The sequence below is a fragment of the Tamandua tetradactyla genome, chromosome 19 (genome assembly GCF_023851605.1).
Source record: "Tamandua tetradactyla isolate mTamTet1 chromosome 19, mTamTet1.pri, whole genome shotgun sequence".
Classification (NCBI taxonomy): Eukaryota; Metazoa; Chordata; class Mammalia; order Pilosa; family Myrmecophagidae; genus Tamandua; species Tamandua tetradactyla.
The window spans coordinates 6,573,100-6,585,235 of NC_135345.1; the positions used below are offsets into that span (position 1 = coordinate 6,573,100).

A 12,136-nucleotide genomic window follows, 5' to 3' on the forward strand; every position below is an offset into this window, starting at 1 on the left:
CAATTGCTGTTAGCACGTGCTTAGGATTGTACCATTAACTACAGTCCAGGGTCAACCTCGGGGTCAATGCTCGTGTGGTTCATTGCCTTTTTTTTTTGGAACTTCTTATTCTGTTACCATATATACAGCCTAATACTTCCCCTTTTAACCACATTCAGAAATATATATTTCGGCGCCAGGGATTATGTTTGCAGAGCTGTGCTGCTGTCACCACCATCCATTAGGAAAACATTTCCATCGTTCCAGTTAGGAACCCTGGACACTTTCAGCCTTAACTTAGCATTCTCTGTCCTCACTGTGTCCCCGAGTAACGTATATCCTACATTCTGGCGTGAATTTGCTTATTCTAATTGTTTCAGATCAGTGAGATGATACAGTATTTGTCCTCTTGTGCCTGGCTTATTTCACTCAACGTGATGTCTTCAAGTTTCCTTGAAGACATGTCATTTCCTGTATGGGGACTTCATTCCTGTTTACAGCTGAGCTTCGTATTCGTTTTACGTGATTCTTGGTTTCTGGTTGATGTGCTCCTAGGAAATAAGATTTCAGCATGAGCACAAAGACCCTCTTAAGTCCCTCTGTTTGCACAGATTCAGCCATCTTTTCTGAAACTTTAGAAACTTCTGTTTACAGGAGGTGGAAAATGCCTCTTATTGCAGGAGGGCCTGGCTTGGGGGGGGGGGGGGGCGGAGAATGGGCCAGCAGCGTGAGTCTCAGTGCTTCCACCAGTGTTTTCCAAATCATGGGAAATAAGAAGGCGAGCCGACGTTTGTTGAGCTTTACAATGTGTCAGGTGGTGTACAGGGTTTTTTTTCCTCTTCTGTCCTCACTGCAAACCTGTGTGGTTAGCACTGCTTGCCCATTGTACAGGTGACGAAACAGAGGCACAGAGAGGAGGGGAACTTGTCCAGGCTCACACAGCCAGCAGCTGGCAGAGCTGGGCTTGGAGCCCCAGGCCCTCTGACTGCAGGGCCTGTGTACAAATGGTGAGGGCGGAGGGGGCATTCCAGTCAAAGGCAACAGCATGTGCAAAGGCCCACACCCCACCCCCGGGAGGGCTGTGTGTGTTTAGGGCTGGCCCTAAACCAGGGGCGTCACTCTCAGAGGGCCAGGGGGCTGGCTGGGCCTGGAGTGTCACTGAGCGGATCGGTTTCGCTGCTGCGGGCAGCTGAGGTGAAAAGAGCAGGCTCTGCTGCCTGGGAGGCCATGAGGCTGGATATGGCCTTATTGCTGATTGTCAAAGGCACCCTGGACAAGGAGCTTGCCTCCTCTGTGCACAGAGGATGAGTCGGAATACCTTGCAAGCAACAAACATCCTGACCCTAAACAAAAATTTTAAATCCACCGGTTTCTGGATTTAACAGTCCAGGGGCAGCGGCTTCAGGTCCAGCTTGATCCAGGATTCAGACAGCATTGTCAGGCCTTTCTCTTCTCTGTCCTTTCTCCTGCCTGCCCTCCTGGCAGCTCCAGGGTTCCCCCTTGTCATGGCAGCAGATTCCAATTCCTCCTATCTACCCTGCCCCCAGCAGAGATGGGGGAGCCTGCTTCCAGCATTCCTAGAAAGTCAGTGGGTACATCCGACATGCTGCGCGCATCCCTCCAGAGTTACTGAGGGTGGGGTCTGGAAGACACAGGGTGGGGTAACCAGTCAGAGCTGAGTGCAGAGTCCATCCCACTGGCCCACCCAAACCCATGGTTGAAGAAGGCAGAGAGCCTTTTCCCCACGGGAAAACCTGGTACCTGTGAGCAGAACAAGGGGCATGGGTTGTGTGGATTGGGGTTAGCCCAGACACCCCCAGCATGGCTCCAGACATAAGTCGGTGTCCAGGGCCCAGCATGTAGTAGGCGCTCAATAAACGCTCCTTTCCTTCAGCTTGGCAGAAGATGGGGGAAGGTGGACAGGGTGGGGGGTCATCCCTCAATTTGCTGGGGAAGACCAGCAAGTGCCCAGGACCTACCTCAAGCAGGGAGGGGACAGCCGAGGGGTCTGTGTGGTTGAGGCTGTGTCTGGGTGGGTAAGACGGAGGGTCCGGGTGGGTGGGGCGATGGATCCATGCAGGCGGGGTGGATGGTCCGGGTGGGTGTGGCCATGTGGTGGGAGGGGTGGAGGGTCCAGGTGGGCGGGGCCGTGGGGTGGGCAGGGCGGAGGGTCCAGGTGGACCAGGCTCGGGGAAGCTCCCGGACCCTTGCGGGTTTTTTCCTTGACGGTGCTGCGCAGACATCGTGGACATCAAGCCAGCCAACATGGAGGACCTCACGGAGGTGATCACGGCCTCCGAATTCCACCCGCACCACTGCAACCTCTTTGTCTACAGCAGCAGCAAGGGCTCCCTGCGGCTCTGCGACATGCGGGCGGCCGCCCTGTGCGACAAACACTCCAAGTGTAAGTGACGCCCACCTCGCGGTGAGGGGCCTGGGCCAGAGGGCCGGGAGGTGGGAAGCTGGAGTCGCAGGGATGGGGCCAGGAGTGTTCAGAGGCTCTTGCTCCCGTGACTCCCCAGGGTTCCTACACTGCCAGGGACTGCCGGGCATGCAGGGTGGAGGCTGTAGGACAGAGGGTCAGAAATGAGCTGGGATCCCCAGGCCAAGGAGACCAACACTGGGGACCAGACTCGGTGTCACCTCCTCTGGGAAGCCTTCCTGACATCTCTCGCAGAGCTGGCCACCCCCTGCAGAACTTTCTGTGAGCTACTTTATTCCCCTGGTCGTTGTGGGCAGTCTGTAACGTGTCACATCACCGTCCTAGAACCCACCCCAGGGGTGTCACAGGGGCACCCTTGGGGTCTGGGGCGACACGGTTCAAGGGCGCAAACCGTGCAGCTCACGCTGATGTCGTCGTGCGCTCTGAGCCAGGCGCGCCGCTCACAGCAAGGTCTTGCTCAGGAGAGGAAACTGGAGGGTGGCCCTAAGGTGTCCTGACCTGAGCGGTGAGGAGCCACAGCTCTGGCCACCTTGTCCCGCGCCCTTCCTGCCAGGCTGGGCTGGGCCATGCTGGGGTGTGGCAGGTGAGGTTGCAGGACCAGGCAGTGGTCAGCAGCCACCTGGAATAGCCTCGCCGGGGCACAGGGGCTGGCAGGGCAGGTCTGTCTGTCCCGTCTCTGTGTCTACCCCACTGCCTAGAATAGTGTCTGGGAATCACTGGCTGAGAGAACAAACACACACACGAGTGGCTGAGTGGCCTGCTAGCCTTGGGGGGGGGGGCTTTAGTAAGGTCGCTGTGGAGGGGCAGAGGGTGGCTGGAGTGTCGGGGCCCACAGTGCCCGCCTCCAGGAGCTTCCTTTCACCCGGGCATTCAGCTCCCACCCCTCCCATTTCCTCCTTGGCCGAGTGGGGGCGAGGGGAAGAGTCCCGTCTGCCCACCGCCTCCCCCACGGCCTTCTCCGTGGTTGTCCTTGCCCTGTGGACACCTGCGGGGTGGCCCCTTGAGCCCCTGTGCTCCTCCGCCGACCCGGGTCCAGTTCCTCTCGCACCACCCGCCTGCCCCTGTCCACGTGCATGGAGGCTTCCCAAGGGAGCGAGGGGGAGGAATGTTCTAGAAGGAGGGCACAGTAGGGCGAAGGCTCCGAGGTGGGAGTGCTCCAGCAGGCCAGAGGGGCCAGAGCACTGTGAGTCAGGGAGGGAGGATGGCGGGAGGTGAGGCCAGACAGACAGACAGGGTGAGCTGTCCCTCCCTGGAGGCCCAGGCTGGGCCTTCGGTTTTACTCTAAGTGGGTTGGGGAGCTAACGGGGATCGAGCACAAGGGCAGGATGTGACGGGAGTGGGAGCAGGAGTCGGACTGGAGAGGAATGTGTGGGGAGGGAGGGTGGGCTCGGCAGAGGAGGGAGACGGAACATTCTGGATGTTCTTTGAAGGAGGGCAGATGTGGGCATCCAGGAACGAGTCCCTAGTGGCTCCGCAGCTTGGACGGGAGCGGCTGGGTGAAGGGGTGGGGTGGGGGGCTCTGCCAGGCCCAGAATGGCATGCATGGTATGGGGGGCTTCTTGGCGGGTGGCCCCAGGACTGTTTTGAACGTGCTACATGTGAGATCTGCATGGAGCGCCAAGGAGTGGCAATGGGTGGGCGCTGGGCCCTTTGGATGTGCGTTCAGGGGAGGGGTCCCACCGGAGGGGTCCCACTGGAGATAAAGGCGAGGGGGTTGTCGGTGTCGGGATGGGATGGCTGGGAAGCCGAGGGGCCGGCAGAGACCCCGGGGGTCACCGAGGATCAGCCCAACGGTTGTCTGCATTTTATGTGGCTGTGGGAACAAAAGGCCACAAACTGGTGGCTTAAAACTACACACATTTATCCCCTTACAATTCAGAAGTCCGAAAGTCCAGCCGGGTCTCCCTGGGCCGAAGAGGTGTCAGGGTTGGGTGCCGTTTGAAGATTCTGGGGGAAATCCACATCTTCGTCTTTTCCAGCTTCTAGAGGTCACCCACATCCTTGGTTCATGGCCCCTTCCTCCGTCCTCAAGGCAGTGGCCGGTGGAGTCCTTGTCGCATTTCATCTCTCTGGCCCTCTCGCTCTCCTGCCCCCATCTTCCACATTTAAGGGCTCTTGTAGGTACATGGCGCCCACCCAGAAAATCCAAGAGAATCTCTCCATTTTAAGGTCAGCTGATTAGCAACCTTCGTTCTGTCTGCGGCCTTCATCTCAGCATAAGCGCAGGTTCCAGGGACCTGGACGGGTTCTCCATGGCTCTGTTGGCCACAGGAGCTTTTCCCTAAAACTGTCTCAGACTCGCTGTGGTGGCTCTGGCCACACATGACCCCAGGGTTTGCCTGAGTGCCACTCTGGGTCAAGGGAAAGATTGGGAAAGAGAGAAGAGAGTGTCTTCCAGGAACCACCTCCATTTCAGGTCCATTCCCTGACCCCAGCCCTGGCCCAGGGGAAGGAAGACGAAGCTTCCCCATAAACCTTGTCCCGAGAGGACGAAGGTCCAAGTAAAGGGTGAGCAAGCGGCAACCCACATAATAGAATAGTGCTCAGCCATTGAAAATAAGAAGAGTTTTAATGACATAGGGAAGCAGCTATGTTAAATGATTTGGTGGAGGGAAACAAGCCAGGGCAGTGACTGTATGGCCAAAAAGCGGAAACAGAGAAAACACTGGAAAGAAATATGCCAGAAATTGTCCCTGAGGGATGGAGCTAGGAGAGAGAGATTGCTACTTTCTCCTGACATTTTTCTGTGTATTGATATTTTAAAGCGTGGATTTGAACTTTGAACAGAAAACGTGTGTGCACGTGGCAGCCATCAAACGTCCATTTTCTAAGCTGTTCCAGTTTGAATCTGTTGTATATCCCAGAAAAGCCAAGTTTCTTTAATCCTCATTCAGTTTTGTTGGCTGGGAGCATTTACAATGCTCCCATGAAGATGTGACCCACCCAATTGTGGGTGGTAACTTTTGATTAGATGGTTTCCATGGAGATGTGTCCCTGCCCATTCAAAGTGGGGTTGCTTACTGGAGCCCTTTAAGAGGGAACCGTTTTGGAAAAAGCTCAGAGCCCACGCAATGTTTGGAGATAAAGAAGGAAAACACTCCCAGGAAAGGCTTATGAAATGCGGAGAGAAGGCTAGCAGACATTGCCATGTGGGCTGCAAGCTGAGAGAGAAACCCCAAACTTCATCGGCTCTTTCTTTGGAGTTAAGGTATCTTTCCCTGGATGCCTTAGTTTGGACATTTTCACAGCCTTAGAACTGTGAACTTGTAACTCAATAAATTCCCTTTTTGAAAGCCATTCCATTTCTGGTATATTGCATTCCAACAGCTTTAGCAAACTAAAACATAAACCCAGGTGCGGAAGTGTCAGTTCAGGTCTAGAATTGTAAGCCTGGCAGTGTGTGACCCACGTGTGAATCGGTCCACCAACTCAGAGGTGCAAGGAATGTTATTGTATATTTTGTGACTCAGCTGTATTTTTATTTCCCATTTCCATTTCGAGGGACTACAGGGAATATTAACTTTTGGACTTCGGGGGTTTTCACCTCTTTCTAGAGTTGTATGGACGTTCTGAAAAGTTGTAGGGCCAAGATACAGAGGGAGGGGCACATGCCTGGGGCCTGGACTCCTGCTGAGATTCCCAGCAGCCTCCTGGCAGGTGCCCGGGGGACTCTCTTTGGGCCTTTTGAAACATAGAATGCCCTGCCCCGCCTAGGCCATGGTTCTGAATCACCACAGACAGGGCTGGGGTTGAATTTGATATGCCAAGATTTTATGTAAGCCTTTTCGTTTATGTTCATAGATGAGGTTGGCCGTTAATTTTCTTTTTTAAACTCTCTTTGCTCACTTTTATTAAGATCAATAATATCTCCCAAAATGAGCTGAACAGCTTTCTTTGTCTTTTCTCTGAAATAAGAGAAAACATATATGTAATACATATATATTTGCTCCTTGAAGTTTTGGTAAAATGTGTAAGGTCTCTTTTTGAAGGAGGTATAATTTTTTTACTACCAAATCAGTTTTTTTCATTGTTGATGTATGCAAGTTTTCAGTTTCTCTTGGAGTTAATTTTGTATTTTAAATTTTTCTCCATTCTCAGATTCATTTTCCTGCCCAAAAACTTTCTCTTTAATGCCACTAAGAGGGTTTAAATTTAACTGCATGGTTCCCCAGTCTTTTATCACACCTTTACATCTTCTGTTTTCCCTTCTCCATTTAATTCACTATAAATAAGGAATGAGTCATTGAAATACCTGTCCCTCCGTACTCTTCGGCCGATCTGGTTTGGTCTGGTTCTCACAAGGAATTCTGTGGGTGCCCAGTCCCATTAGCAGGGCGTTGTTAACCCTTTAAAAGCACGTGGTGGTGAGAGCTGGCTCTTCCCCCCTTGAGTCTCTCTGGTGCCCCCCGGAGTGGGGTGGGCCCAGCCATGTGCCCCGAGAAGGTGATCAGGTTCCCTGAGTGGTCACTGCCGTGGGTGGGATGAGAAAACCGGGGCTCCGAGACGTGGGGGGTGTGTGTACCTGGTCCCCTCCCTGCTGGGGTGCAGGACACCCCCCCCCCCCCCCGGGCCCGCCTCCAGCTTCCCTTCTCTCTCCCAGGCAGTGGAAACACTGGTCTTTTGTCTGCGAGTCATCAGTGACAGGGTTACCATGGAAACGACTGGAAATACCTTCTTAAAATAGACAGTCGTTTCTGCCTTTGACAGCACAGGGCCTGCCCAGAGGGAGCACGGCGGCCTCGTGGGCACCGTGGACCCGGCCGCGTGCCGGGCCCAGGATGGTGAGTTCACCCCAGCAGCTGGCATCTGTGGGGTCCTGGCGCTCGCAGGCGCTGGGCTCAGCTTCATTGCCTCAAGGCTACGGTGTCCACTGCCTGCTTTACAGACAGGGAAATTGAGTCTTCCTGTCCTAACAGGTCACTGCGAATTTAGTGGCTTAGGGCAACGCAAGGTGCATGGATAATCTCGTGTTTACCAGGCTGTGCTCTTTCTCACTGAATCTTCACAGTAGCCGTGAGAGCTAAGAGATCTCACTGGAAATTATGGGTGAGCCAGGATGGTTTAAGGGGGACTGCTGAGCCCCAGGGTCTGTCCCTAGTAATGGATCTGGGGCAACAAGACCAGCCCCAGCTGTGCCCTGCTGGGGAGCCTGCAGCCCGGGGACAGCAGAGCCAGGTCAGAAATCCCAGGCAGAAGTAACAGCAGTGCAAAGGCCCTGGGGCTGGGTTGGGAGGTCTTTGTGGCAGAGCGCAGCAGTGGGGCAGAGAGAGGAGGTGTGTTAGTTTGGAAGCTGCTGGAATTCGATACACCAGAACTGCAATGACTTTTAAAAAGGGAAATTTAATAAGTTATAGGTTCACAGTTCTAAGGAAATGAAAGTGTCCAAATTAAGGCACCAACAAGAGATTACCTTCACTCAAGAAAGGCTGATGGGTCAGGAACCCCTCTGTCCGCTGGGAAGGCACGTGGCTGGCATCTGCTGGTCCCTTGCCCCTGGGCTCCGTTGCTTTCAGTCTCTATTCCTGTGGGGGCTCCTCACTTTGCTTCTCCAGGGCTGGCTTTCATCTCTTGGCTTCCCTTGGCTCTCTCCAGGTTCTGGCTTGCTTAACATCTCATGGTGTCGTCTGCTGAGCTCCAAACATCTCCAAACATCCGTGTCTCTGTTTTCCACGTGTCGGCATCTGTGTCAGCTCTGCTGTGAAGTTTCTGTCGGCTCTGAGGCTTCTGTCATTTCTATAGGCTCTGTCATTTCTGTTGTTTCTGAGGTTTCTCCAAAATGTTTCCTCTTTTAAAGGAGTCCAGTAAACTAATCAAGACCCAACTGGAATGGATAGTCACATCTGCAGCTAATCAAAAGTTAACACCCACAAGTGAGTGTGTCACATCTTTGTGGAGAAAATCTAATTGAAAGTTCCCAACTTACAGTATTGTATCAGGATTAAAAGAAACAGCTGTGCCCGTTAGGCTGAATCAGGTTGAAAACATGGCTTTTCTGGGGTACATAACACTTTCAAACTGGCACAGGAGGTGAGGTCAGAGAGGCGCACGGAGTGGGCAGTGTCCACAGTGAGAGGCTTTGCAAGCCCGGGCAGGAGCTTCCAGCTCACTCTGAAAGGGACGAGGGCTGTGGACGGGCTGTGGGCAGGTGATGTGATGGGCTCCTGAACACCCGCAGCTCCCCACCTGTGGGAGGGGTGGTACTCAGTTTCCTTCCCGGGTGTTTTGCCCACTGCCCTTTAAATGTTGGTGGCCCTTGGAGACCACCCCCCTGCCGAGGCCTTCTCCTCTTGTGGGACACACTGTTTCTCGATGGTCTCCGTCCTGTGGATTCAGATTTGGCACACGTGCTGTCACCTCCCCTATGAACGGGGAGTAAATGCTGGGGCATGGTGGACAGCAGGACCAGCTGGGAGGTGAAAGGCACTGGTTCTTGGAGCAGGGCAGGCCCCAGGAGCGGGGGAAGCTGGTCGGGTCCCATGCCCGGTGCTCACAGCCCACTGAATCTGCTGATGGATTGAGCGAAGGGCTGGAAGGCAGGTCAGGGAGGGCCTGATGGGTTGGGCATGTCATCAGCGTAGGCAGGGAAGCCTTTGAGACTTGGGAAAAGGGAGGGAAGTTACAACCAGGGGGTGATAAAAGTCAGCTCTTCACCTGGCAAGACTTTACTGTGCTCCGCCCCACCCTGCATGGCCTCACCCTCCTGACCGTGGCAGGTGCAGGGAACGGTGGCCGTGCAGGAGGCCCTGCCCCCAACAGTGGCCCCCCAGGTGCACAGACTGTCCACCCTCCGATCCGTAAATCTGATCCTCCTGCTGCTGCTCTGCACAGGTCCCTCCCAGCTCCTCCCCGGGCCAGTGCTCCCGGAGGCAGGGCTGGCCTGGGCTCCTCCTAGAGTCCAGCAGGGCTGGCCTGAGCGTGCCTGCTCACTGCACTCATGTGGACATCCTGGCATAATGCCACAGCATGGAGGGGCTGTGCCATGGTGGCCAGGGACAACTGAGCAGGACCCTAGCGGACCCTCTGCTCCTGGGCCCATCTCCTCCGTGTTCCCTGCCTCCCAAGACCCACAGGCTCCCCCTGTTTGTCTTGTCGACCTGCACGCTTGTCCCTGAGTTTGTGGCTTAAAGCTGTACATTTCCACTATCTAACCCTGATCCCACCCCCCTCACCCCCATCCTCATCTGATGGACTCTGCCTGCCCAGTTTCACCCCCACCTCTCCACCCATCCCAAAGAAAAGACCGTTGTCATCCTGACATGGACAGGCATGTCACATAGCAAATGCCACGGAGGACACAGAGCGAATATCATGGATGCTCAGTGAAAGCGTCCCCTGGGCTGAGAATGCAAGCAGAATTGCCTTAGGTTGGACAAGTATAGCATCAGTAAGGTGTGGAGGAGGGGCGACCCAGACAGGCAGCCCCAGAGTGTTCTCTCAGCTCTATGCCCAGTGCCCAGCCTGTGACAAGCTCCATGCTCGTGGGGTGCTTAGATGAGCGATGACAGGGGCAGGGCCTCTGCCCTGAGGAGTCACAGCCCCATGGCACAAAGGCAGAGCTCTGAGCATCTAGACAAGATGCTCAGAAAATGGGACATTGGGACTGGGTTTTGTGGGGTCTATAGGAGTTGGTAGGAAGGACAAGTAGGAAAGGAATCTAAGGGAGAGAAAACAACAAATGATAACTATACAAACAGCTATGCAGTTTTGTTGAGCAGCTGCTCCAAGTCAGACTCTGGGCCTGGTGCTCTCCAGGTAAGACCTCTGATATACCCATTTTCCAGGTGGGGGATCTAAGGCTAAGGGAAGTGAAGGGCTTTGCCTAAGGTCGCCAAAAGCATGAGCTGTGGAGCGTGTGATTTGAACCCAAAACCTCTTTGTTTTTTCTGCTCTGCTCTCTGGTACGTGGTAGAGCAGGTGCAAGGGTGAGACAAGCGAGGTACCTTGGGTGCAAAATTTAAGGAGAAGCACCCTCTCAGGGCCACATTAAATAAGTGCTTCCTTACAATTTGTGTTCAGGCTCCTCTCTGACCTCATCCTTGTCCCAGCCCTGGAGCCCTGGCTAGAACGGAGATTGGGATGTGGCTGCAGGTGGTGAGGCCTGGGTGGCTGGTGGGTTGGGGCCACATTATGAAGAAGCTTGTTAGCTACATGTAGGAGCTTGAGCCTTGATCCTGTGGGCACTGGGGAGCCATGGAGGGTTTTAGACAAAAGAATGGTACCATTAGAGTGTGTGTAAGGCAGGAGAGGAAGGTTGGGCCCCGTCCTGCAGAGCCTGAGCACCCCATGCCTCGCATGGGTTCCGGGGACCCTGTACTGAGCAGGGAACTGAGAACGGGGGCTTGTCAACATGTCCCATGTGTGACGGCGACATTGCGAGATGCCAGATAGGAGGAGACAACTGGCTAAGACTCTCAGAGCCTTAAATATGCAAAGTCAGGAAGCTCCCAACTCACGGCCCTCCCGCTGCCCTAGTCCTGCTGCCCAAAGGCCTCCCCGCCCTGACCATGCACCCCAGAGGGCAGGAGTCTTTTCAATATCTCACCCACTGAGACACCCTGGCCTTCCCTGCACCTCAGACCCTTGTCCTAGAGGGGTTGACGTCCCGGGGAGGCGCCTGCCTGACCAGCCTGGGACAGCTCCCTTCGTGAGCAGAACTAAGCTTTGGAGAGGCCTTGCCTGCACTGTCCCATGGGTCCTGGAAGCACACCCGGTGCAGTGGCCGCGGTGGCTGTCCTGCCTGCACAGTGGGGGGTGGCTGGCCCTCGAGAACTGCGTACTAGACTCTCCTGGGGAACAGCAGAGGTGGGGGGTTCAGCCCCTCCCTGAGTGCCTCTGGGTATAATTCATGCCTGGGGAAGCCCCCGGGGCCGTGGGAAGACTGAGGAGCTCGCCTACCCCCCACCTGGTGCCAGGGAAGCCCCCTGGAGAAGGCAATCTTAGGTGGAGGCAGACTCAGGGTGTCCTACGGCAGCGGCTATGGAGTGACAGAGAGGGATGGACACACAGCACCACCCGTCCAGAGATGGATCGGCCGGGTGGGCCTGGGTGTGGCGGTGCTGGGCTCCATGGGCCTAAAGCAGCCATCCTCCTCCTCAGACGTCAGAGCCACCCAGCCCCTGTGTGGCAGCTACTGTTGCTGCATAACAAAACATCCCAGACGCAATGATGGAAAATGGCACTCGTTTTATGGTTGAATTCGGTGGGTCAGGAACTTGGCCAGGGCACAGCGGGCTGGCTTGTCTCTGCTCCCTGGTAACTGGCCTCCTCTGGGATGCTCAGATGCTGGGGGCTTGCCCACCCCCCACCCCCTGCCTGGCACGGTGGCAGGAATGGCTGGAGCACTGGACCCCTCTGGGCCAGGCCGCTGGGGTGGCTGTATGTGGCCTCACCAGCCTGATGACCGCGGGACTTGGACTCCTTCCACAGCGGCTTGGGGCTTCAAGCCCAGGAACAAGCTTGGCCTTGTGTGATGGAGCCTGGGGAGTCACCCTGCGTCGTCGTCCCCAGGATCTGCAGGCTCTGCTGGGAAGGCCTGCCCAGATTCAGGGGGAGGGACGGAGATGCCACCTCTCCACGGGAGGCGTGCCAAAGAACCATGTTTTAAGACTGTCACACGCTGTGTCCCCCAAAATGCAGGAAACGTATCCCTAACTCTGGGCAGTGGGGATAGGGCAGCCCCCTCTCCCCTCGGGGGAAGGAGGAGGAGAGGCCAGT

The 12,136-nt window shown here is 55.3% G+C and overlaps 1 protein-coding gene across 3 annotated transcripts in view; it reads left to right on the forward strand.

The window, feature by feature from the left end:
* Nucleotides 1–12,136, forward strand: part of PPP2R2C (protein phosphatase 2 regulatory subunit Bgamma) — a 153,338-nt gene that overhangs the window by 122,272 nt on the left and 18,930 nt on the right. For all 3 annotated transcript variants that reach the window (XM_077136356.1, XM_077136358.1, XM_077136357.1), the window contains exon 6: nt 2,219–2,383. In XM_077136356.1, the coding sequence (XP_076992471.1) occupies nt 2,219–2,383 (165 nt within the window). The remainder of the gene's footprint in view (nt 1–2,218; nt 2,384–12,136) is intronic.